We start from the raw sequence: 23755 nt of genomic DNA, 5'->3' as shown, positions 1-23755 counted from the left end.
TATGTAGTTCTGTGCTGTTTTTATGAAAGATTCTGTAAATAATAAAAGTATCATATAGGCATCACTGGATACAACTCACAGATTATTTTGTTTTATTTATAAATAGAAATTTAGAGACAATGGATAGTTTCATGATCAAACCATTAAACAAAGAGCAATAATCTGAGCATAAGTTTGGGTCCAGGCCAATGGGTTTTCTATTTACCTGCGGCTTCACAGATTTCCTTTAGGAATGTCTCCCCCTTGTTTGCTTTTTCTGACTACTTCAAGTTTCTACCATACCCCATTCGCTTAGTGTACACATATACACACTGAATGCACATGTTAGGCAACATTGTCCAAAATAGGAGGACAACAGAAGAAATAGTAAATCCTGTATTTCGAGAAACCAGGTATAATTAACTATCTCTAAATGGAAATATCTAAGATACAAATTTCTCTGTCTCAGATTCAGAGTAGGATCCAGGTTTGTTTCTTTTTTTAAAAACAGATGGCTGGGACCTTAAGAATATAGAGGAACAGGGCACAGTGGGAATGACAAATCAGTGGAAAATGATTGGAAGAGATGTTGAGCAGCCAATGTTTCAGCTTCAGTGTACTTACCTATACAAACCAACTAAACAGTTGTTTAGAACTTCTAATAGGCCATGTGAATGAAGTTCCAGTTAAATGAAAAAAGCTCATTGGCTTTATATTAACTGAAATCTACTACATGGTAATTCAGCTGCCAGCAGATGGTGCTGCTTCTTTAATTATCTCTATATAGAGAACAACATCAAACCAAAAAAGGTATCCATAGGACTCAAATATAGCCTATAACTAAACTGACATGGTTCGGGATGTTTGTGTACCTTGCTTAACAGTTTTCCCACTTCCAATAACACAGCAGCTTGTGTCTTTCTTTCTCTTAAAATCAAACGAACTACTAGGGCATGATGCAATGTTGCAGTAGAGCAGTTTGGAGAAGGACATAAGCAGATGACTTTATCTACCAATCTAGTGTGCAGAAGTGAATTTTAACAACTGCTTTCTGTAATACATTTAACAAATCGTTTTTTAAAAATGGGTGTTCCAGGCAAAAAATGATGCCACGCTACCGATACTCAGCTATAATTGGATTGCAATACTTTTTCCACATGGAGAATTTCCACTACATTCTTGAAGGTATGAACATGATATTTCACCCACCCAACACTGCTTTATCATTAACTAAAGCTATATCATGCCATTTGTACATAGTGCTCAGTTTATAAAATTATTACCAATATTACCATGTGCACACAAATTGAGAATCAACTTCCATGTTTTAAAAAGTACTCCTAGTTCTGACTTTAGATTGCCCCATTATTCTGATTCTCAAGTGTTTCCTCTGACGCAAAATGCCTAATTAATGTCACAGGAAGTCAACAAATGTTAATCTTTTCAATTGACTGAGATTTCCACATTCAGTTTCATGAGGTATTTACTAGGGTACTGAGAGATCACTTGCAAAATATCCCACACATAACTTCACTTCCTCAAAAATAATATGACTATTGGCCTTTAATTGAATAAGATTATGAATGCAGAACTGTTATGAAAAATGTATGTGTTAAATTGATCACACTGTTTCCGATAGTATATGCCAATAGTATTGGTTTGATCTGGCAGGTTTGGCATATTTCAGGTTCCACCAATTAAAGAATGCCACCTATCAGGGTCTGTGGTAGTATCTACCTTCACAATAAAATTGCCTTCAAGCCCCTGCAAATTCTTTTTACTTTTAAATTGTAAATGCTGCATAGTCCTACCAGTATTCATGAGTAAGACATGTTAATGTATAGCTAGCTTCTTTTTACCTCTGGAAAACCTTAGAAGCCTGGTAAAAATGAAAACCTTTCCTGCAGGTTTCATTACATCTGTTCCCTTCAGAGGTTTGGGGACTGCAGCTCTCATAATCCTCAATTTTGATTATATGTTGAGATTTCTTAAAGGGACAACTCACTACCAACTATATTGAAGGTATCAGATAGAAACAGGCTGCTAAAGTGGAAAGAGCTATTTCAATTTCATGACTGTCTTTCTTTAAATAGCTATTCCTTTGCGTACTAGATAATGTACAGTCATGTAATAACAGGCTAGCAGGGCATACTACGACGTTAATATATTTTGAACATCTTTTTATCGATTGGAAATATGCTCATTTTATTACTGTTATGCAATCTATCATTCTAAGGTATGATTAAATAAAATAGAGTTTTACTGCTTTGGAGCAACCTTAACATATCTTTTGTTCATCTACATTGCCTTTTTTAAAGAATATCACACTCCAGAAATTATAAATGAAGGAAAATAATGATACGGGTGCATAATAAAATAATTACGCTAAATAAATTTAACAGAAAGATTTTCAAGTTCACTGTAACAATCTCATAAAATATGTATCTGAAACATTTTAATCAATGAACAAAGTGTGTGTGTGTGTGTGTGTGTGTGTATAAAATATTTTGAGATACTTCAATAATTTCAGAGTAATGTAGATAGATTAAATCTGTTCTGTTTTACATTGGCTTATAACTGTGATGCATGTCTCTCTCTATATACAACTTCCTACTGAAGAACAATATGTACTTCCTTATTTCTATGTAACAATTATGTTTTCAGATCCAACACCCGGTGATGCAATAAAAGAACTTAAGGACTTTTTAGTACCAATTTTATAGACACAATTTTAAAGACTCTTTAGAAAGCTTCCTGATTCGCTGAACACTGTCCTGGACACTTGTTCTTTAGTTAGTATGAAATGATTTCACAGGATTGTTGAAAGGAACAATACATCTGACTCCTTATATGCTACCAAACTCAAATCTATTAATTAGGACCTTCTCCACCATCCTTGAGTGAGCACCAAATAGTGCCAACCAAAAAAATTGCTATGCCCATGCTAATCCTTATCCTACTTCTGCTTTTTATTTTGAGTCACTGCCAAATGATGTTGCCCTAATTTGTGAATGTTCCATTTTTTGTCTTTTACTTTTTCTTCTGATTTTCTGCCATCCTTTTTTGGCATATCACCAACTGGCAAGAAAAGCCACCATCAATCAGGGTACTGCAGGGGAATGGTATGGATTTGACGTTAGGATTCTTCTCTAAGTTGGCAGGACATTGGAACACCCTATAGGAACACCCTGTTGGAGCATCTCCCAAGTTAAAATAATATAAAATGAATATATTGGAACATGCCAGGATAAATTGGCACTTGGAGGTTCCTACCCTGACATGACCGTGCAACTAATAGATTGGGAGGTGGAGGAGAGATAATGGGAACTAATTTGCTGCAGGTAACCATTTTCCCTACTTCAAAGAGGTGGGGAAAGGTAGTGATTAAAACTGGTGAACAAAAGTGTTCACCAGTTCTGTTTATTTTTGGTTATCTATTCATAGATTAGAGGTACGATAAAAGCAATATATGAGAACATGGCAGAAAATTATTATCAGAGCATTAACTGTGTCATGGTTAAATCAAACAGATAGTGTCATGATTGCAATACAAGAGAAAGACAAGTAGTTTGTTAAGCATACCTCAACTGCGATAATAGTGAGTCACTAGTACAATATCATAACAAGTATGGTTGCTTTCCCTTATAAAAAGAATCATATTTTCAAAGCTGTGTTGAAAAGAAATGACCAAATATCCATATTAATCATGAAAAAAAATCCACTAACTTCTGAATTCAAAGTTCTACCATAACCAAAATTTCAAAGAAATGATTGATGGTCACAAAGCCTCAGCTTTTCCATTAAATAAGACACCACTATGGACAAATCACACCCATATGTTTTGCTTCATCTTCTGTCAGACCTAATACTATGGATGATTTGTTCTTCACTCTCCAAATTAGCATATTCTTCACTGACACTTTTTAATTGTTTTGGAACTTCAGCATGATCAATGGCTAAGAACTGTGACAACTTAAATTCAAGATGTCTGATTGCATCAAATGCTCCATTTACAAAATGCTCCATACACAGATGACGCAGTTGAAAGCTATTAGCAACACAACAATATTTTTTCTTCTCTTTCCGTGTGAAGGCAACAATTCTTTGATTGTTTTAAAATATTCAATACTGTATTCCACCTGGAACAATCTGTTCAACCTTTTGCTAGAAATTAGTGTCTTCAAGCCATACCCCTTGCTTCAATAGCAATGATGCCAATCCATGTTACTTCTAGTTTGAATAATAAAACATTAATGAAAGAAAAATAACAAAAACAGTACAATATGTTAATAAATAGCACAGGGAAAACAGCACAGATTTATTATAAAAGGGCGCAGAAGCTGCTTAGCTTTCCTGAGAGATTTGGCTTATTTTTCTTCCCCTTCTTCCCAGTTTCTAATTCACGATAATGGAGATCTGCATTGTCACTTTCCAGGTTATTAAATGTATCATAGAACTAAAATTAGTCTCACATCATAAACTGCTGTTGCAAAATCTATTCTCATTCCAGTAAAGAAAAACTGTGTCTGAGGAATACACTGCAGCTTAACTGTAAACAAATTGTCACATAATTATTAAAGAGCCTGCAGGTTTTCAAATTCCAAGAAAACATCCTTTCAGCTTTTGGTTTACCCTTCTGGAAAAAACTTGATTGTTATAATATTTTTAAGTTTAAATGTTACTCTCTAGAATTTGAAGGTATTTTTATTTAATAAAAAGAATAATAGAATTTAGGCATAGTTTGCTGAAAAATCAAGATCATAGTAATTAAATATGACATGGGATCAAACTGATTTATTATAGCTTGCAATATTCAAATTATAATGGTATTTCTGAAGTTACAAACAGCATGATCATATTTATTTAAAATGAAAGATTCAGAATATGGTCTTAGTTCTACAAAATGTATTTAAAATTCCAGTTTGAGTGGTTTGAATATGGATAACATTGATGAATGATAAAATTGTTTCTATTTGAAAGCAATTGCCATAATTCCATCTTATGGTCCCTTTCACAATAGGATATATAAATATCATTTCTTTAGATAAAAAGAAAACTAATCATTTGCTAGTATTGATTCCTGTCTCCAAAATTCAAAAGTCACACCCTACAAGTAAAACATCTTCCATACTCTTATAGGCTCCTAATGCTGGAAGTTTATTTTATGTTTCTTTTTGAACTCTCTCTCGCAACCACTCTGAAATAGGTTCTTAGCATGGCCTTACGGCTAATCAATAAAATGCTACTGCTACTATAAAAAACTGGGTGGTTTGTTGTGCAATAAATATGAGCATTCAGCACAGTCAGTGTTAAGCAATAAATACTAGAGGTCTACAAAGTTTTTTTAAGGTGATTTACTATGTGTGGAAATGCATACAAGAACTGTACATCTCTACCAACCATTAAAGCAGCCACGTTATTTACAAGGCATAGCTGCCTGCGTCTATAGTTATGATTGTACAATGTACTCATCACATTTTTCTTCAGTGGACCACAGCCTTTCTGCCTGCATCTTCCCAGACTACAAGACAAGCTTTAGAAATAACACAATACTTTAACAACTTGAAAATAAATGCACTATACATTTATGTTTCCCCAGATTACGCCATATCCTTTTTAACGCTTTGTCCATCCCTAATAAGTAAGAAACTGTATCACCATCTTTGCTAAATGTACAAACCAGCTACTATAAATGAATATTGATTTATGAAAGCCAAACTAAGCTATTAATATTTAAATGATTTACCTAAAATTAGTTTTCCACATGGCAATCTAATATCGTTAAATACTAATTATATAACAGAACAGGTAGAACATTCCTCTCAGCTGAAACACCACCAAAATTATAATTATCTCATCTCTAATCAAGCAGCCTTCTTTTCCACATCTGTCACTTATCCCTTCTGCCAAAGTTTAAGGACCAATACCTACGGTAATTAATTGAAGAAATTGGTAACAAAAGTTTTGAACTGAGCACAATTTCTTGTACCAAAATTAAACTTTTAATAAATTATTGCAAAGATACGATAAGGCAGTTTTATATTATTGTAATGACAAAGTGAGCTGTTGGTATTGTCTTCCATCATAATTTTTCATAATTTAATTTATTCCTTATAGTTTTCAACCTTCATGGGTTTATTCTTCCTATTTCTTACATTTATTCCAAAGAAGAATAGGAAATGTGAGCTTTAAGGAACTCAAAGCTACCATTCCACCAAACCCACAGAACTGAACAAGGTTTTGCTAACTCTAAAGACCATAACAGAAAAACAAAAAATAAAAATGGGGGCACACTAAACTTTTGATTGAAGCAAGTAGCAGTGGGAACTGTAACTAGTACCACAATCAAACCCTTTAGGGAGTCTTAGGAAGTTTCAGGGTTGACCACTTATAAGACAAATGAACATTGTTTTAACACATATTATTGGCTTTCTACATACTGCAAGCATAACATCCATTGTACACCAAGTAACCATGTTAACATTAAGGCAAGGAGATAATTCTCTGCTCAGGGATTCTTATACTAAAATCCATATGTACCACACCTATAGACCGAATCTACTCCTAGTTACAATTTATTGTAATCTATTCCGTGGAAAAAAAACCCCACAAACTTGTATTCCGAGTAATGTTTCAGCAAAAGGATTCAGAATGCTCCTTTCATAGACAGATGTAGATCATATGTGGATTATTATTATTTTTCCATCTTCAGCTGTCAGAGTATGCTTCTCTTGATGTTCTATTTTAATTTAAATTGTTTACATATTCTATTTGTGAAAGCAATGAAAAATTTAAAGTGAAACCACTAGCTATAATACTTTATTCCAATGCAAAATCCAGTTTCTCAAAGCTGCCATCAAATTAGTCTGTTTTTATTAGAAAAGGGGTAACTGTATATACTAAAATTATTTTAAATCACCTGACTACTGACTGTCTAAATAGTCACAGAAAGAAGTTGAAAGTTATGCAAATTCTGATTTGGAGAATGAGACTACTGTGGAAGTTAGCATGGTGAATATATAAATGTATGCAGATCCAAATACAGAACATTAGATTTCTTAGATTAATATATGCAATTTTTGTTACATTAAGTGCCTTTTTATTTCAACAAAAGACATGGAGCATGGTGGTTAGGATGCTGGGCTGATGATCAGCAGGCTCGCGTTCAACAACCAATTGCATGTGTCAGGGTGAGCTCCCATCACTAGCTCCAGCTTCCGCTGACCCAGCAGTTCGAAAGCTAGTGACCATAGGAAGATAGATGGGTACCACTTTGTTGGGTAGTTCAACAAGACATGAAAAGAGCAACAGTGATATCACCAGCTAATTCTCCCAATCCAGAAGCACTTCCAATTTTCCTGACACAAATATAGTAGCAGAGTGGATTTAGTTTAAATCAAGTTGATTTAAATCACAATTTAAATCACTAGTAAAAAGGCTTGAGTTAAATCAACTTGATTTAAATCATAATTTTAAAACAGCAATTGTCATCTCAGTCCCACAGTGGCTCCTCTTCTGACCCATTGTTGACTCACCGACAGTCCCATTCATTTTAATGGGACGGCTGGTGACGCAGCAGTGACATAACATGGTGAGGGACATGACGGACATCAGATGAGTGGATGCCCTATAAGAGGCGCTGCCATGACCGATCTGAAGTGACAGGTGCTCTTTAATTGTAAGGACTCATTCTTGATGGAAGTTAGAATCTTTAATATTATTATTTGCAAACAAAATGACGATTTCCTATTTAGCTTGCAGAGCTTGGATTCATTGAATGAGTTTACCAAAAATGTAGCAGAATATACAACCTCATGCTATATAACTAACCTCCATTTCATGCTGAATAAATTAAATTATTAATGTATCTTACATAGAAAACTATATTTAGATAGATTTTTACTCCAAAAGCATTTTATTAAAATAAATTTGATAAAAATAAAAAAAATCTGATTTAAATTTAGAAAATCCGATTTTTAATTTTTTTTTTAAAAAAGCATTGATCTTTATCCACCCTTATAGTAGTAGTATAACAGAAAAACAAGGCATTACCAGAGGTGGGTTCCGACTTGTTTGCCAGTTAGGCCAAGTAGGTAGTAACTTGGCCTGTCATGCCGCCGAACCAGTTCTCTCAGTGGCGTTGTAGATGCCGCCATCTTGTTTTTTGTTTCTGCACATGTGCAGAAGCATTTTTTAGTACTGTGCGTGCGCGGGGTGCATCTCTAAGTGAACCAGCAGTAGCAGCAGCCACTCCCTGGGTAATAGCATTATAACTAACTTTCAAGTACAATATTTGGTATTCAGAGGGCAGTTTCAAAGACTTGGTCTAATGTTTTACTAACCCAAGGTTGTTTAACTATAGTCTACCAAAGACATTTAAACTAATTGGCTTTGAAACATATGCAAATCACAAATCATAGTTTGAAAAAAGCTATAGTTTCAAATAATATAACAGGCCAATTTAAACCTAGCAAATTATAATAGTTTTATACCAGCCATAATATTTTGAGTAATATTACCATTTTTATATACCTATTAAACACCGGGTCATCAGAAATTTGTAAAATTATATTATGGTTTCTTAAATACTGTCAGGCCTATGAATGTAGCATGGCTCAGCAGTTTAAAAATTAACCTCAGGCTTGAAAAGTATGTGCCATAGCTGATGTAATATTCAACTTGTTCAGATATTGGAAATTCAAAAGTCATACATTACCATTTTATTAGCTTAAAAGGTATGACAAATATACCTGGCTTATACAAATAAAACTGTATATTTATCTTGAAAGCCAGTCTACTAGTCATTACTTTCGTGAACACTGTAAAAAAATCACTAAGTAAAAGAATAGGAAATGTCTAAAATTTTATTTGGGCCTTTCAGAGTCAGAAGACATTGTATGTATTATATTTTACATTTTAAAAGATCCAAAAATTTGTTTAGCCGTATTGGAATAGATATTATGTTATTTAATACTTTAATGTGACCTATCCATCACACTAGAGTGACTCTAGCTGGCTAGCAATGCAATAAAAACCTTCCAAAATATTTCAAGCAATAACAAACCACAATACACCAAAAATAAATACAAAATACCACACGCTACATCCAGGTAACAACAAAAATAACAAAATCCCATGGACTCAGATTAACCTGCTAACCCACATGTCCAGGAAAAAAACCCAGCCCTTTAGGTTTTTCTGACAAGGATTGGGGCCAGTCTAATTTCAGGGTATAAGTTTTTTTAATGATAATGCTGTGATATGGAAAATACATCTTAATTTACAAATCTTAGAGGAAAACAAATATTTTGTCCAGGCGTGTTACAGTTTCTCTATTCCCTTCACAATTTGTTTGATATAAATGAGAATTATCCCATATCATTTCTATTCCACTGCACCATGTATGCCATCTTCCTCTACAATAACTGAACAGATTCACTTATGGCTCAGCTGTAAGGCAAGAGGAACCACCCACAAACTATTTTTCGGTTGGAAATATTAAAGATTTTCCAAGTCTTGGGCAGACAATTTCCAATTGGATGGACTTTTGAAGTTTAGTCACTATGGCAGTTATTCTAGCAGGAATGATGAATTTACATCATTCACATCAGTGGGCAAGGACTGAATTGACAGGTTTCTGTCAAGGAGCCATGGTAGCACAGTTAGAATGCAGTATTGCAGGCTGACTGCCCACTGCCATGAGTTTGATCTTGACCAGCTCAAGGCTGACTCAGCCTTCTATCCTTCTGAGGTTGGTAAAATGAGGACCCAGATTGTTGGAGACAATATACTGACTCTGTAAACTGCTCAGTGAGTGCTGTAAAGCACTGTGAAGCGGTATATAAATCTAAGTGCTATTGCTACTCTGTCAGTTTTTCTCTTCACCTCAGCAAGGAACAAGCTCTGTGTATAGTAGCAAGCTGTTCTTTTGTCCTTTCTCTCATTTTTATGTATGTCTGGGGAGACTTTTTATTTACTTTATTTATTCCCCATATTTTTATAACTGCTCATCACAAAAATATGATTCTGGATAGTGTACAATTAAAAAAAAACAACCATTATAACAGACAATTAAGTACTTCACGCTTAAGAAATCAATATTGTTAAGAAAAACTAAAAGAGATCATCTTCAATAGAACGAACATGTAGCCCTTGTACCAGTTCTCTAGTTCCCGTGAGATCCCCAAGCTGCAGAGGCTGCCAAGGATGAACTAGATTTATCTCAGGGGGAAGGATGTTCTACAGGGTGGGTACCAGTGGTGGGTTTCAAATTTTTTTACCTATTCTGTAAGTGTGGCCTATTTTGTGGGTGTGGCTTGGCAGTCATGTGACTGTGTGGGAGTGGCCAACTTGTAAAATGTGGTGAAACACATTTAACAACACTCTTGCTTAGCAACGAAAATTTGGGGCTCAATTGTGATAAATTCTCTTTCTTTCTTTTTTTCTTTCTTTCTTTCTTTCTTTCTTTCTTTCTTTCTTTCTTTCTTTCTTTCTTTCTTTCTTTCTTTCTTTCTTTCTTCCTTCCTTCCTTCCTTCCTTCCTTCCTTCCTTCTTGAGTCTCTCTCTCCCTCTTTCTTTCTTTCCTTCCTTCCTTTTTTCTTCCTTCCTTCCTTTCTTGTGTCACTCTCCCCCACTTTCTTTCTTCCTTCCTTCCTTCCTTTCTCTTCCTCTTCTTTACTTCCTTCCATTCTTTCTCTCTTGCTCTTTCTCTTCCTTTCTCTCTCTCTCCCTCCCCCCCCACTCTCTCTCACACACACATACCTTCCAATTGGCAAACATTTCTGTTTTGCCAGCTGGGAAGCTGGCAAAGAAGCCTCATTTTTCCTGCCACCCGGGGTGGAAGGCAGGGAAGCAAGCCCCAGGCCTCATCTCTGCTTCCTTCCTCAAGAGCTGGCTTCAGAGATGGCCAGCCTCTCCCGCCTCTGCGCTCTTCCTTACTTTCCACCCAGAGGCTCTGCTGGCGGTCGCCTCCCGAGAGAAACGCAAATGGCCACGAGCCTCCCAAAGAGGACGGTGGACACCCGGGTGCGGCGGTGAAGCCATTGTTGCTGCTGCTGCTCCCAGTAATGCAGGCTTCTTGCATGAAGTTGCAGGTGCACCTATTCCAGCAGCTGCGTTTTGCCTTGAAACTTGCTGTCCCGGCAACCCAAAGGGGACATTCTCCCAGTGGCAACTCTCTCAGGCAACTTTCTCTCTTGCCACACAAGAACCTCCCACTCTAGCCTCCCCTGCCTTACTACATTAAGATCCCTATGCTTCCCATTCCCCACTAGAAGTATGCAGGCCATGCAAGCAAGCAGGCATGTGAGCCCCTCCCCCCCAATGATCTGATGGGAGCCGGGAGGAGCCAAACTGCGCCCAGCTGCCCTTACTCCCTCCCGGCTAAGGGTGGGAGCACCCGAGATGCTGCTGGGAGAATGTTCGAGTTTCGAGTTTAATAACATTTATATGCCGCCCAATCCCGTAGGACTCCGGACGGCTTACAATACAAAAACAAAATCAAAAAATAAAATTAAAATAAAATACAGGAAAGAAAAGATAGATTTAAAAAACAACACATCAGGCACTCCATTCTAGATGGGGCTGGACTGTATTTTGGGTCAACAGCCCCAGGCCTGCCGGAACAGCCAGGTTTTAATGGCTTTCAGGAAGGCCGAGAGAGTGGGAAGGGTCCAGATCTCTATGGATAGATCGTTCTACAGGGCCAGGGCAGCTACAGAGAAAGCCCTCCCCCGAATGGTCGCCAACTGGCATTGCCCGGTCGATGGTACCCGAAGGAGGCCCAGTCTGTGAGATCTTATGGATCGTTGGGAGGTATGTGGCAGGAGGCGGTCCTGCAGATATCCAGGTCCCAAGCCATGTAGGGCTTTAAAGGTAATAACCAGCACCTTGAAATGTGTTCGGAGACCGATGGAAAGCAAGTGCAGCTCACGGAGGATAGGTGCAACACAGGTGTATCTAGGTACACCCGATATCACTCGCGCGGCTGCATTCTGGACCAATTCTAGTCTCCGAACACTTTTCAGGGGCAGCCCCATGTAAAGCGCATTGCAGTAATCAAGCCTAGAGGTGACGAGAGCATGAGTGACCATTTGAAGTGCCTCCCGGTCCAGGTAGGGCCGCAACTGGTGCACCAGGCAAACCTGGGCGAAAGCCCCCCTGGTCACAGCCGACAGGTGGTATTCTAATGTCAGCTGCGAATCCAGGAGGACACCCAAGTTGCGGACCCTCTCTGAGAGGTGAAGGGTTTCACCCCCCAGGCTGAGAGATGAAATATCTGGTCCGTCCCTGGGGGGGCAACATCAATAGCCACTCAGTATTGTCTGGATTGAGTGCCAGCTTGTTTCCTCCCATCCAGACCCTGACAGGTTGCCCCTTCAGGTTGCCGGGACAGCAGGTTTCAAGGCAAAACGCAGCTGCTGGAATCACCTCATTTTCAATTGGGGGGGGGGAAGAAATCCATCTTTTTCCTCTATCTCCATGGATTCACCCCAATTGGAAATGAGGCGGACGTGAAAGGCAAGGGAGCATGCCCCATGTGGCTTGTTCAAACAGCAGAAGAAGGAACAGGAGGGGAGTTTGGCTGTTTGAAAGGCCCTGCATGGAACGCCCTTCCTGTTCCTTCTTCTCCTGTTTGAACAAGCTGTGTGGGGCACGCTCCCTTGTCTTTCACAGCTGCCAGTTTCCAATTGGGGCAGGGATCCATGGAGAGGGAAGAAAAAGATGGATTTCTTTCCCCCACTCCCAAATGGAAACAAGGTGGCTATGAAAGACAAGGGACCACATCCAGCATGGCTTGTTCAAACAGGCAAAAAAGGAACAGGAGGGGAGGATTTGTTGGACAAGCCAAAGGGCATGTGCCCTGCTCTCTCCTCTGACAGCCGCCTCATTTCCAATGAAGGGGGTGGAGAATCCATGCAATTTTCTCCCTCTGCATGAATTCCCCATCACCATTGGAAACAAGGTGGCTATCAGTGAGAAGAGGGCAGCGCACACCACGTGGGTTTGTCGCAGGCCTCTGGAAGAACCGGTACACTAAGGCACGCTAAATTTCACCAACCGGTACAACTGTACTGGTCCATACTGGCTGAAACCCAACCCTGGTGGGCACCATAACAAAAAGGCCCATCTTCTGGGTCTCATGAGATAATTGTCATTTGCAAATACTTGAATACAAAATTAAGTTTAATTGGATAATCCATTTATGGCTGTACTAAAGCAAATGTTCTGTGTATCTGTACATTACAGTTGTAAAATACAATTTTCCATTTTAGTTTGAGACCATCAAAGACACTGAGTGAGAAGATACTAAAACAGAAACCCTTCTTGAGAAAGTGGGAAACTTCCTGTACTATGCAAAATATCTAATGCAGCCAATTTGTATATAAATAGTAGCTTTTACAGAGAACTAAGAAGAAAGGGACAAGCATACAGCAAAGCAATATAGCACTGTATGTATGTATGTATATGTATATATTAGTATATTATTTACAAGTACTCAGCAATGCCAGCTCTGGCTATTTTCATGTGTAACTAACTTATTTTCAACTATGCCTCAAGTTAATGTTTTTTCTTGATCACTGTGAGAAATTGAAATGGCAGGGTTTTTCCCTTCCCTTTCCACATAAGAACTTAATTAAATTAGAAAAATGTGGCCTAATCCTTCTTGCAAATAAGGATCTGACTAATCTAATAATCTAATAATAATACATTGAACTGAGAACTCTTAAAAGAGCTTTGGGCTCAGCACATACTTTAAGCCAGGAAATAATTGACACCTAAAGTAAGAGTAAAAAAAGGAAATGAAAGAAAAGTAAAAGAGTGGTGAAACAAAATTAAACCCAGCTTTTTCTATTGCAGAATAGAACAAATTCATGCTAGAATAAACTTCTCATTGAATAAGTCAAAGGGCCCCAACCTCTGGGAACCGGTTCTGTGGAGAAAGGTTTTTTCTACGGACCAGAGAGGACATGGTGTACTGCCTGCATCCCAAGGATGGGGCTTCGTTCATTTGTTCGGTCCAGTTGCTGGCATGCCATGAACTAGTGCTGGTCCAGGACCCCTGGAACAGTAATGAAATTCATTTTTTTTACTACTGGTTCTATGGGCCTGGCTTGGTGGGGGTGGCAGGGGAAGGAAACTACAAAATCTCCATTCCCACCCCATTCTGGGGCCAGCCAAAGGTGGTATTTGCTGGTTCACCAAACTACTCAAAATTTCTGCTACCAGTTCTCCAGAACCTGCTGAATTTCACCCCTGCCCTGGACTAAATGATTGTGTGCAACAGTTCTATAAACTAATGGTAATTACAGTTACAAGATCTAGTCTGCAAAAGTATGGATGAATGTTATACATCAGCAAAAAATTCAAAGATTTCTGTATCTCTCTATTTCTGACCAGTTTCACATCTGGATCTGGCGGTTCAAATATTAATGCATACCAAAGAATCAAAGAACCAAAAATCAGGAGTATCCCTACTCAGTTCTATGGGACCAAGTAGCGGCAGCTAGAACTTCTGCTGCTTTTTCTCTTTCCTCTTTTGGTCAGTTTATTATTATTTTTACTTTTTATTTTAAAAAATAACATATTAGTTATATTTTCCCCTCTTTTGTTTATATGTTAAAGACAATTTAAAATATTAAAGGGAGGAAATGTGTCCCCATTTGCCTAAATCAAGATTTCAATCTATATTTTAGGGGTGACTTTTTAGAAAGATAGATTCCATCTTTCCACTGTGGAGACTTAGCAACCACTTTTCTCCATTCAGTGCATATTTGAGTAATAAAATCTATTCTGCATTTGTAAAAACAGAATGATCTTGGATCTGTTACAGATTTCGTTTCAAAGGAATCCAAAAGAGTTTGAAAGCTTGGTTCTGCCATTTGTTCTGGGGCTCTTTTGGGAGTATGTCATTGATGAGATAATACTCCACCTCTACCTTCTGCTCATCTAGCTCCTTTCCTTGACATCTTTGTTAATTTTAATTACGTTTTAATTAAATTTTAATGTTATCATTTGTTATTTTAATGTTCTACCTTGCTGATTTTACTTGATTGTAAGATTCCCTAGGTTTGCGTCTTGACAAGATGGATAGCATATAAATTTAATAAATAAATAAAATATAAATAAAATGTTTGTTTTCCCTTTTAAACATTGTGACAAAAATCACAATAAGCAGATCAGCACAACCGTTTCCATAATTTCTTCCCAAAGCAGAATCATCAATCAAAACTAGATTCACATATTACATTAAGTCATGCCGTGCTTTATTTTTATTTAGCCTGTGTGAATGAAGTCTGGAATTTCATTAATAAACCAGGTTAAAGGAACCAGGTTACCCCAAAATCATGCTGTCACGGATTACAATATACAGGGATGGAGATGGATTCCCTTGGCTTTCTTCCTTTCCCTTCCCACCAGACACCACTAAATGGAATGAAAGCATCCACCAATCATGCTCATGTGATAAGGATAGAAACAGCTGAGGAGTCACAATTTCATAGATGGTTAGACTAGTGAATTTAGTCGCAGGAAAACTCCCTCTGATATTGCACAAGCCTTTTGCACGGATGAGTTTAAAGAGAAGATGGCAACTGATACAGTTTAGCACTATTCTGGAATAAAGCTAAACCCACCTTCCAAAACAGTTCAAGCACAAGCAGAAAGGTTTGCAAATATCTGTACTCTGAAGCAACAGAAGAATCAGCTCTACTTCTTAGTTCACTGTGCAGGTCACTCCAGCCACTATCACCAATAGTCAGTTGCTATGCAGGCTGATCCAAGTCTCTGAGGGCTCTGCTTTTAAGACTTGAATGGGATGGGATGGGGTGGGGTAGGGAATGGGGGAAGCCATGTTTGAAAGATCTGGATTCTCCTGCTGCTCAAAAAGAATGGTCCTGTAAAGAGAATGCCTACAAATCAAAATGACAAATGTGGGTGTACCCAACATTAGCCTAAAATGGGTGGTAGCGTCAAGATCTCTTTTTTCAGGGATTACTTGACTGCGACATTAACTGGATGGTAAGTGAACTGCATCGGTTTACACACACAACCCAACAAAACTGGGTTTTGGGGTTTTTTTGCCTTCTAAAGGGAAAAATCCACTTTAATGCTGAAACAACTAAGAATGACTTTATTGTCTCAGCTGTGGGTTCAAGATGAAATCAAGGCAATAGCATGAGGCCATGGCATAAAAGAAGCTTTCCAGGTCATACTTTGGGACGTATGGTGAGAAAATGCCAAAGTGCTTTGTGATAGACAATTCTGGGAAGAAAACTGTTTTACCCACCACATGAATTCCAGGATAGGATAGCAGCTGAGAAAAGAACAATTAACACATTATTAGAACCACAAACATTTTAACTAAAACAGAAGCTGGGTTGCTCCTATTTGGTCAACAGGCATAGTCGCCTAGGAATATTCTGATGATAATTATATGCCAGAGGCTAAACAAGCCTGGTGAGCTTTCTGATATGTCACTATTTTTACCACATCACCTTCTTTTTCTCTTCTCCATTTGCTTTACACAGCTGCTCTGAGACTCAGTGTGGCCACTGCTTGGGATAAGGGTTTCTGGGCATGTCCTCATCCATCAGGATAGCTAGCAATGCAAAAAAAATTGGGACTGGAAAGCTTCATGTAGAAATGAAGAAGCTACAATATTGATAAACAGCTTACTCAGTCAGTAACCACTTGCTTACTTTTATGCTATAATCCTGAAACTGGATATCTTAAATATACCAGGATGACTTTTGTGTAAACATAGTACTGAGAAATAAATCAAAGTCTACTCCAAGGGTTAAACCCAATAACCTCCAGAGTATACAGGCATCATGCCAGCTGGCATCACACCTGATCATTTTGCATAGAGACAGCAACTATGACAAGAGCGCAAAATACTGTTCCTTCGTTTCCTGCATATCACTTCAGAAATGTCTGCCAGCTATGAGTCTTTCTACGTTTTCCAATAGTACCTATCTACAAACTGTCAAAAGAATCATACAAAGAAGTTGAGGACAGAAAAACTATCTAAGAGCAGCCAAGAAATATATGGTTTCATAATATATGGAGGAGGGATGTGTGGGAAGGGGTCAGAGAGAATGCCATTAAAGCAACATCGGACAGCTCAGCGTCATTCCTTGGTGATTAGCAGCCCAAACTGTGTGGATAGGGAAGGAAGCAACAGGAGCTAAGCCTCCATTGATTAACATGTCTGAAGTAAAAACAACAGAACTAATTACAGGTGGAAGGAGGGTGGATGGCCTATCATGCGTGTAATAGCCAAATTGATCAATGATGTATAAAGGCAAACATCTCTTCAATGCTAGTTTTTACACTCTGATCATGAAATCTCCAGAACCGTAAAGTCTACAAACTTGAAATGTGGCACATATGTTCCTCTTGGCTTATAGGTGCTTGCTTAGAAAGGATTTTTGAAACAACCATCAGATCATTAGTATTTCTCATATTATTATTAAAACGCTCTGATGCTAAGGAGTTCTACTCCCCCTCCCCACCTGAAAAGTTCTCTGTTATAACTGCCACTTGGAAATGGCCAGTGTGTGACTCATCCGGTCTGCTGGCTGGGAGTTTGGAGAGGATCAATGGGACCACCCTGAGGGAGAGAAGGGGATAGGATAGGGGAGGTGTCTGTGGGGCAAGGCTGAGGGAGAAAAGGGGATAGGATAGGGGAGGCTTCTGTGGGGCAAGCCCAAGCGAGAGAAGGAGAGAGGAAAGGCTGATCGTAACTACTCATTAATTTTCAAGCAATAAGTGTTGAAGCCCGATCAGTCCTTATGTAATAATGAAAAGGAGAAGGGTTCTTATCTAATCTATGTCCCACAATTAATATTTTACTATATTAATTAGAAAAATTAATTTTAAAGCATTGGTGAAGTAGAATATTTTAAAATTCAGTTCATCAGAACCATGAATGATTCAACAAGTATGTAACAAAACAAGGCAACACAGAATCTTGTTTCAAAATGAAGAACTTCCTAACAATCCTGCAATGTTGTGTGACATAATAGATAATAAATAGATCTTATAAATTATATCAACAATACCTAATATGACTTTCTTAGCTGTCTCTTTTCAAGCAAAAGGAACAGCTGCAATATGTATTTTGACAACAGTTGTTATAGATAAGTTGAAACTATATATTCATCTGTCAATCTGGTGATAATGTTAATAACATTTGGATTATTCCATTACTCCATCTGGAAGATGTTTATTTTCTAATTCTTTGGATCACATATTTTTGTTAGCAGATTTCTTGTGTGTCTTGCCTATTCATTTCCATAACCCTTCTTTCTAAACAAAAATAGCTTTTACTCTGGAAAGTAAGATTAGGACTGTCATCTCTTCATTTCAAAAAAAGCATGAACACAATATTCTCTGTGCCAAGATCTTGTTACACAGAAATTCCATTTACATAAATTAAGAAATAGCATCATATGGCTTCTCATAAATACAAAGCTGGCATGAAAGATAACCCATTTTATCCAGTTTTTTTAAGTAATACCTTCCCTCTCCACTATGGATAATATCCTTGGACAGAATCTCAGGATCTATGAAAGTAGGAGTAATATTAAACACTTCCCACCAACATAATCTATGTATTTCCTAGGTAAAGTTAATAAAAATAAATGTTAATTTCATTACAGAATCATTTGTCTCCATTACTACATAGGGAGTAGAGATGCTACTAAGGTAATATGCCAATATCAAAGGCATGCAAATAAGTTTATTTTAAATATTTAATTATAAGGAAATGTTTGTGTATCCATTCAATGCATATGAACAAAATGGAAGGCCCCAAGAGAGACTAAGGTTTCAGAAGAGGAAGATTCTTAACTTTTCCCAACATAGATAAGTAATCAAAGCAATTTGCAAGCTTTGCAATTCATCTATTCTGAAGCAGTAGCCTCAGTTTAGAAAAAGGCAAAATATTTATGCAAAGAAACAAGTTATTATTTTCTTTTTATTAAACAGAGATAGTTTTACCTACTGAGTAGATTTCTTTTAGTTATCAAGCCTTTTCTCCATTTGCAGTTATAAGTGAAGCAAATGCTAGCCTAATATAATCTTAGTCCAAACTTTTCTCCGAAATCTCAATTTTTTTCAAATTTAGGGTTATTTCATATTAGTATTTAAACTATCACTTATTTAAACTATACAAGAAAAAATAGATAATACTATATTATTTTATTCCTTTTATTTTTGTGAAGTAACAAAGAAAGTCTTGGAAAATATATTCAGAAACAGTGACCTGTCTATATCTAGAAAGATCAGAATCATGAGGCAACAGTTTTCCCTGTGACATTCTACAGGAATGAAAAATGGAGTTTGGAGAACCAGACTACAAAGAGTATTTACACTGTGAAACTTTGCTGTTGGGGAAGACTGCTAAGAATATGGTGGACAGCCAAGAAAACAAAGAAATGGATAATTGAACAGGTCACTCCAGAGTTCTCGGGGCACAAATGACCAGATTGAAATTATCATATTTTGGGCACATGAGAAAATGTAGCTTTCTGGAGAAGGCTCATGTGCTGGAAAGGGAGGGGACGGGAGAAGAGGGGAGGCAAGGGAAGGGCAGAGGATAGGGAAAAAGATGACCAGCAGTGAGATAGTTGAACTCAGCTACACTGGCAATGAGTGGACTGTTGGAAGACATGTGTCAGATTTTTCCTTTAAAAAAATCTATTTGGCCATTAAAAGTTGATAGCATGTAATCCATTATTAATAAAGCAATGCTTACTATAGGACAGGTATTCTATGAATGTTGTCTTTAAATTTCTGTGTAATGTCCATCAACAAGCAAGCGTTCCCTTTTATTCGCACAAGAGGATTTTCACTTTGGGGATCTACATGCCCCAAACCACATCAGAGGAATTGGTACCATTAAAGCAAATCTGCAGGGATAGGGAACCTGAAATATAGGTACTTGGCAGCAGAACAAAAATAGGATTGTGTCAGCCTCTCAAAATAGTCCAGATAGGAAGTCATAACCATGAATACTAATACTACTTTTATTCTAAAGTTACAGTAACAGAATCTTGCAAGTCTGAAAGCGCTTCCCCTTCTTCCCTGTCTTCACTTTTTGAAATACTTTCTTGCCCCTCATCCTTCCTTTGGACTCAGATTTCTCTTATCAGACCATTGTGTGGGCTTTGGCTCTTCCTCTGGTCTCCCATGGTTGTTCTCTAAGCCCATTATAGGTTCTTACTACTGCCATTATGTAATGTTTACAATAGCTATTTGTTTTTAACTTATTTCCAGTACTTAAATCTCATCCCAATTCTAGCAGATTCTGGGCCGATAACAACAAATTAAAGCATACAATACAGAGAACCAAGAACAAGTAAAACATGTGATATAATAAGCCCCAGAAGCAACTCCAGGCCAAAGCACTCCAACAATCAAGCTCAAACAATATGGTTTTAATTAGCAGGCATATGATAAGCAGGATTCTGGCTGGTCCTGCATTCTTGGAGTACCAGTGAGATATTTTAGTGTTTGAAATGGCCGTATACTATCAGCTGAAGGCAGGGATGGGTGTCCTGAGCTGTTATTGTGTTGAAGTAACATCTTTCCTATTATTCCATCATTGTCCAAGGACAACTTCAGACCTGTTAGGACAACTTCAAATCTGTTACTCTATGTCAGCGATGGCTCACGTGCCATAAGCGGGGGGAGTGCAGGAGGCTCGTGCGTGGGCATGCCGCACCATAATGCAATGTGAGACACCCCCAGTGCTCCCCCCATTTTTTGCATGCTTTTTTTGCCCTCCCCAGGCTCCAGAGGCTTTATAAGAGCATGGGGAAGGCAAAAACAGCCCCCCCCAGACTTCAAGAGCTGCCTTGAATGCTCCGGAGGACGAAAAATGACCCTACGAGCAAACCGGAAGTCGCGTGCCCTGACAAATGGCTCTGCGTTCCACCTGTGGCACGTGTGCCATAGGTTTGCCATCCCGGCTCTATGTCATCCCACGCCCGGAAGGGAAGTCAGACGACTGCACTGACATGAAACAGAAGCAGGAGAGGGCTTGGTACTGTGGAAAGCAAATTTCATGCCCATTTGATTTTCTGCTAATTCAAGGATAGGTCAATAGCATTTCAATTGAGCAGTAGGGAAATGCTTACAGATTAACATATTTGGAGAGCACCAGCTTGCATTTTTACTACTGATTTTAGATTTTAGGAATGTTTATTTCACTGCTGCCTCACAATAATTATGGAAAAATCACTGCACATAATGCTTTCTGAGAAACAGCATGTGGCTGCAAAAATCACTGTCAGTGACTGAGTAGTGAGAATGGCATTGCTGGATTCCTCATCTTTACTTTCAATAAGCCCTGGTAACATTTTCCAGTATTTATTATGACAACATCATTAGGAAAGGCAGGTTTAATCTCTTCTTCATCCCATTTTCTTATTCTAAAATATTCCCAGAGAGGTTCATGTTTGCAAAAACAAATTAGCTCTCAAAAATGGCATTGGACAACTCCTACCCCACCCAACATGCCACTGGTCTGGTCAAATCTGAACTGAGCTGGCACATTTCAATCACGCAGATCACATCCATTCTGGCTGGCCCTGCATTCCATGAGTACCAGTCAGATATTTCAGTGTTTGAAAATGTCATACTCTGTCAGCTAAAGAGAGGGATGGACAACTGTTTTCAGTGGAAAGTCATACTGGACCTTATATTATACCAAAGAAAAGTCAGGCTACTGAAAAATGCTCTTGGCACCAGACAAAAAATAATAATAAAGATTAATAAAATTAAATAATTAAATTAAATAATTGAAATGAAGTCAATTAATACAATTGCTCTACATTCATTTTATAAATTCTCTCTCTTCCCATTACAATTCAAGTAGCTCACAATTTCTGAAGGCGTTAAGGACCACAAATCACTCTTCTCTGATTAAAGCCCATTACAAAATGCCTGCAGAATGCAGATTCCTAGCCAGACACAAGAGGCTAAATGGGCGAGGACAGAGTGAAACTCGGGGAGGTTAATTTTCAGGCCACTTCGACCACTTCAGCACGAGTAGAGCGCTGAAATCGAAACCTTAAAGGCGAGGAAATCAGCTCTCCAGAGGTTTTCCGATTTATTTTTAGCTCCTTTTACAGCAGGCCGGCAAAGTGAGCGCCTGTAACGTCCGAAATGCACACAGCTAGGAGGCAACCAAAAGCGGCGCAATGCAGACGGCCCAGGATCCCGCGCAGCCGCTCGCCCCTAAAGGCGAACTGAAACCCGACTCGCGAAGCACCCCAGAAGCAAACCCACATGCCGACCGGAGCCGCTTTTGGACGCTGACAGAAGGTAACCCCAGAAACCCGGAGGCTACGGAGCGGAACCGAAGGCAGGCAGTCGGTCCCAGAAGGGAGCGCGCTCGATCTCAGGATTAAGGCAGCCCCGGCGGGCGAGGTTGTCCCGAATTAAACGCAGCAGGAGGAACGCGGCGAGTTGTTCACTCGGCAGCCCCGAAGGGAAGAGGAGCTGAGACAGATTAGGCAGCGGAGGGGAAGCGCAATTACCCGGGACTTGAAGCGAGGGTGCCGCTCCGGGTCGGAGTAAGTCCTGTCTACAGCCACGGCGGTATCGCTGCCAGGCATGGTCGCCGCCGCTTCCTTTCCCCGCGCAGAGGGATCCTTCCGACCCAGAGCCTTCGCTCTCAGTGGCAAACTAGCCCGGCTCGGCTCCTTCTGCCCGCCTATCCCCGCCTCTTGGGCGGGCAGGAAAGACAGAGGCTGGAGAGGTGCGCAGCAACGGGAGACTCCCCCCAGCGGCTCTCCGGGCCGCCAGGAACGCCTCGCATCTTCGGCGCCTTCCTGAAAAGCCGCCGGACCAAGGGAAGCGGTCCGCGCGAGGGACGAGAGTCAGCTCCAGCTGCTCAAAGGCTGCTCGGCCGGAATAGCGAAGCCGCCGCCGCCGCCAGAGCCCGGCTCCCTGTTACGCCCCACTTTCGCTCCACAGAAACGTTGCCGCTCGCTTTCCTCCCCCCCCCAAACCCCCACCGCTCGCCTTTTCCGGAGCAATTACCGCCAGGAAAGGGGTTTGGCGTCGCAGTCTTGAACGCCAAGGTCCCGAGCACATAACAGGAAACGGCCCTCTTCTTATCGAAGATGCCAGGAGGAACGAGGAGCCAACAGAGCTCTTCTTCTGCCGAAACGGAAACTCGATTACTTCACCAACGTCGGGAGTAGAAGAAGAAGACACCCCCGCCGGCTTCTGCTCACTTTGTAATCAGGTTGAAAAGTTTTTAAAAAATTGAGGGGAGACGTTGTTGCAAAACTGGGGGAAATGGGAAGGCAAGACTGCATGTCACCGTTGAGTCAAGTCAATCCATCTCCCACCTCCACGTCCTGGATGAATGAGCACATTCAGTGAACGGATTTGCTCCCCGGCCTCTTTTCCCGAATGATATGTTTTCTCTCACTTCGTGGTAGTTTTGTTGCAGGTTCATCTTCTGCCAATAGTAACCCAACATGATAAGATTTCCTCATATTACGTCTGAAAAATCTCATTTCCTAAACCTTCAGTTACCCAACTTGGAGCATGAATTAAGAGAGATTAAATACTGTACATAGGCCAACACACATTGTTCATGTTTACTCATCCTTAAGTTAGCCCAAAACAACTGGGTACCACCAAATACTCATTGAGCTCACTAAGATCAAGACTGCTCACTAAGTTCATTTCAGACTTTTGATATTGGCTGAAAGATGCATGAAATTAAACTGAAGGCTTCATGTGGTTTTAT

The 23755-nt window shown here is 39.2% G+C and overlaps 1 protein-coding gene across 1 annotated transcript in view; it reads right to left on the bottom strand.

Annotated features, from left to right (window-relative positions):
- TMCC3 (transmembrane and coiled-coil domain family 3) overlaps positions 1-22711 on the bottom strand; it is a 33726-nt gene extending 11015 nt beyond the window's left edge. The window contains 1 exon segment of the mRNA XM_032221627.1: positions 22530-22711. Coding sequence (XP_032077518.1) covers positions 22530-22607 — 78 coding nt within the window. The 5' untranslated portion in view covers positions 22608-22711.
- Positions 22712-23755: the final 1044 nt, after the last annotated feature.

This window comes from Thamnophis elegans, chromosome 7 (assembly GCF_009769535.1).
Source record: "Thamnophis elegans isolate rThaEle1 chromosome 7, rThaEle1.pri, whole genome shotgun sequence".
In the NCBI taxonomy this organism is placed as follows: Eukaryota; Metazoa; Chordata; class Lepidosauria; order Squamata; family Colubridae; genus Thamnophis; species Thamnophis elegans.
The sequence above is the reverse complement of the archived record's forward strand: the minus strand, read 5'-3'. Positions and strand labels throughout refer to the sequence as shown.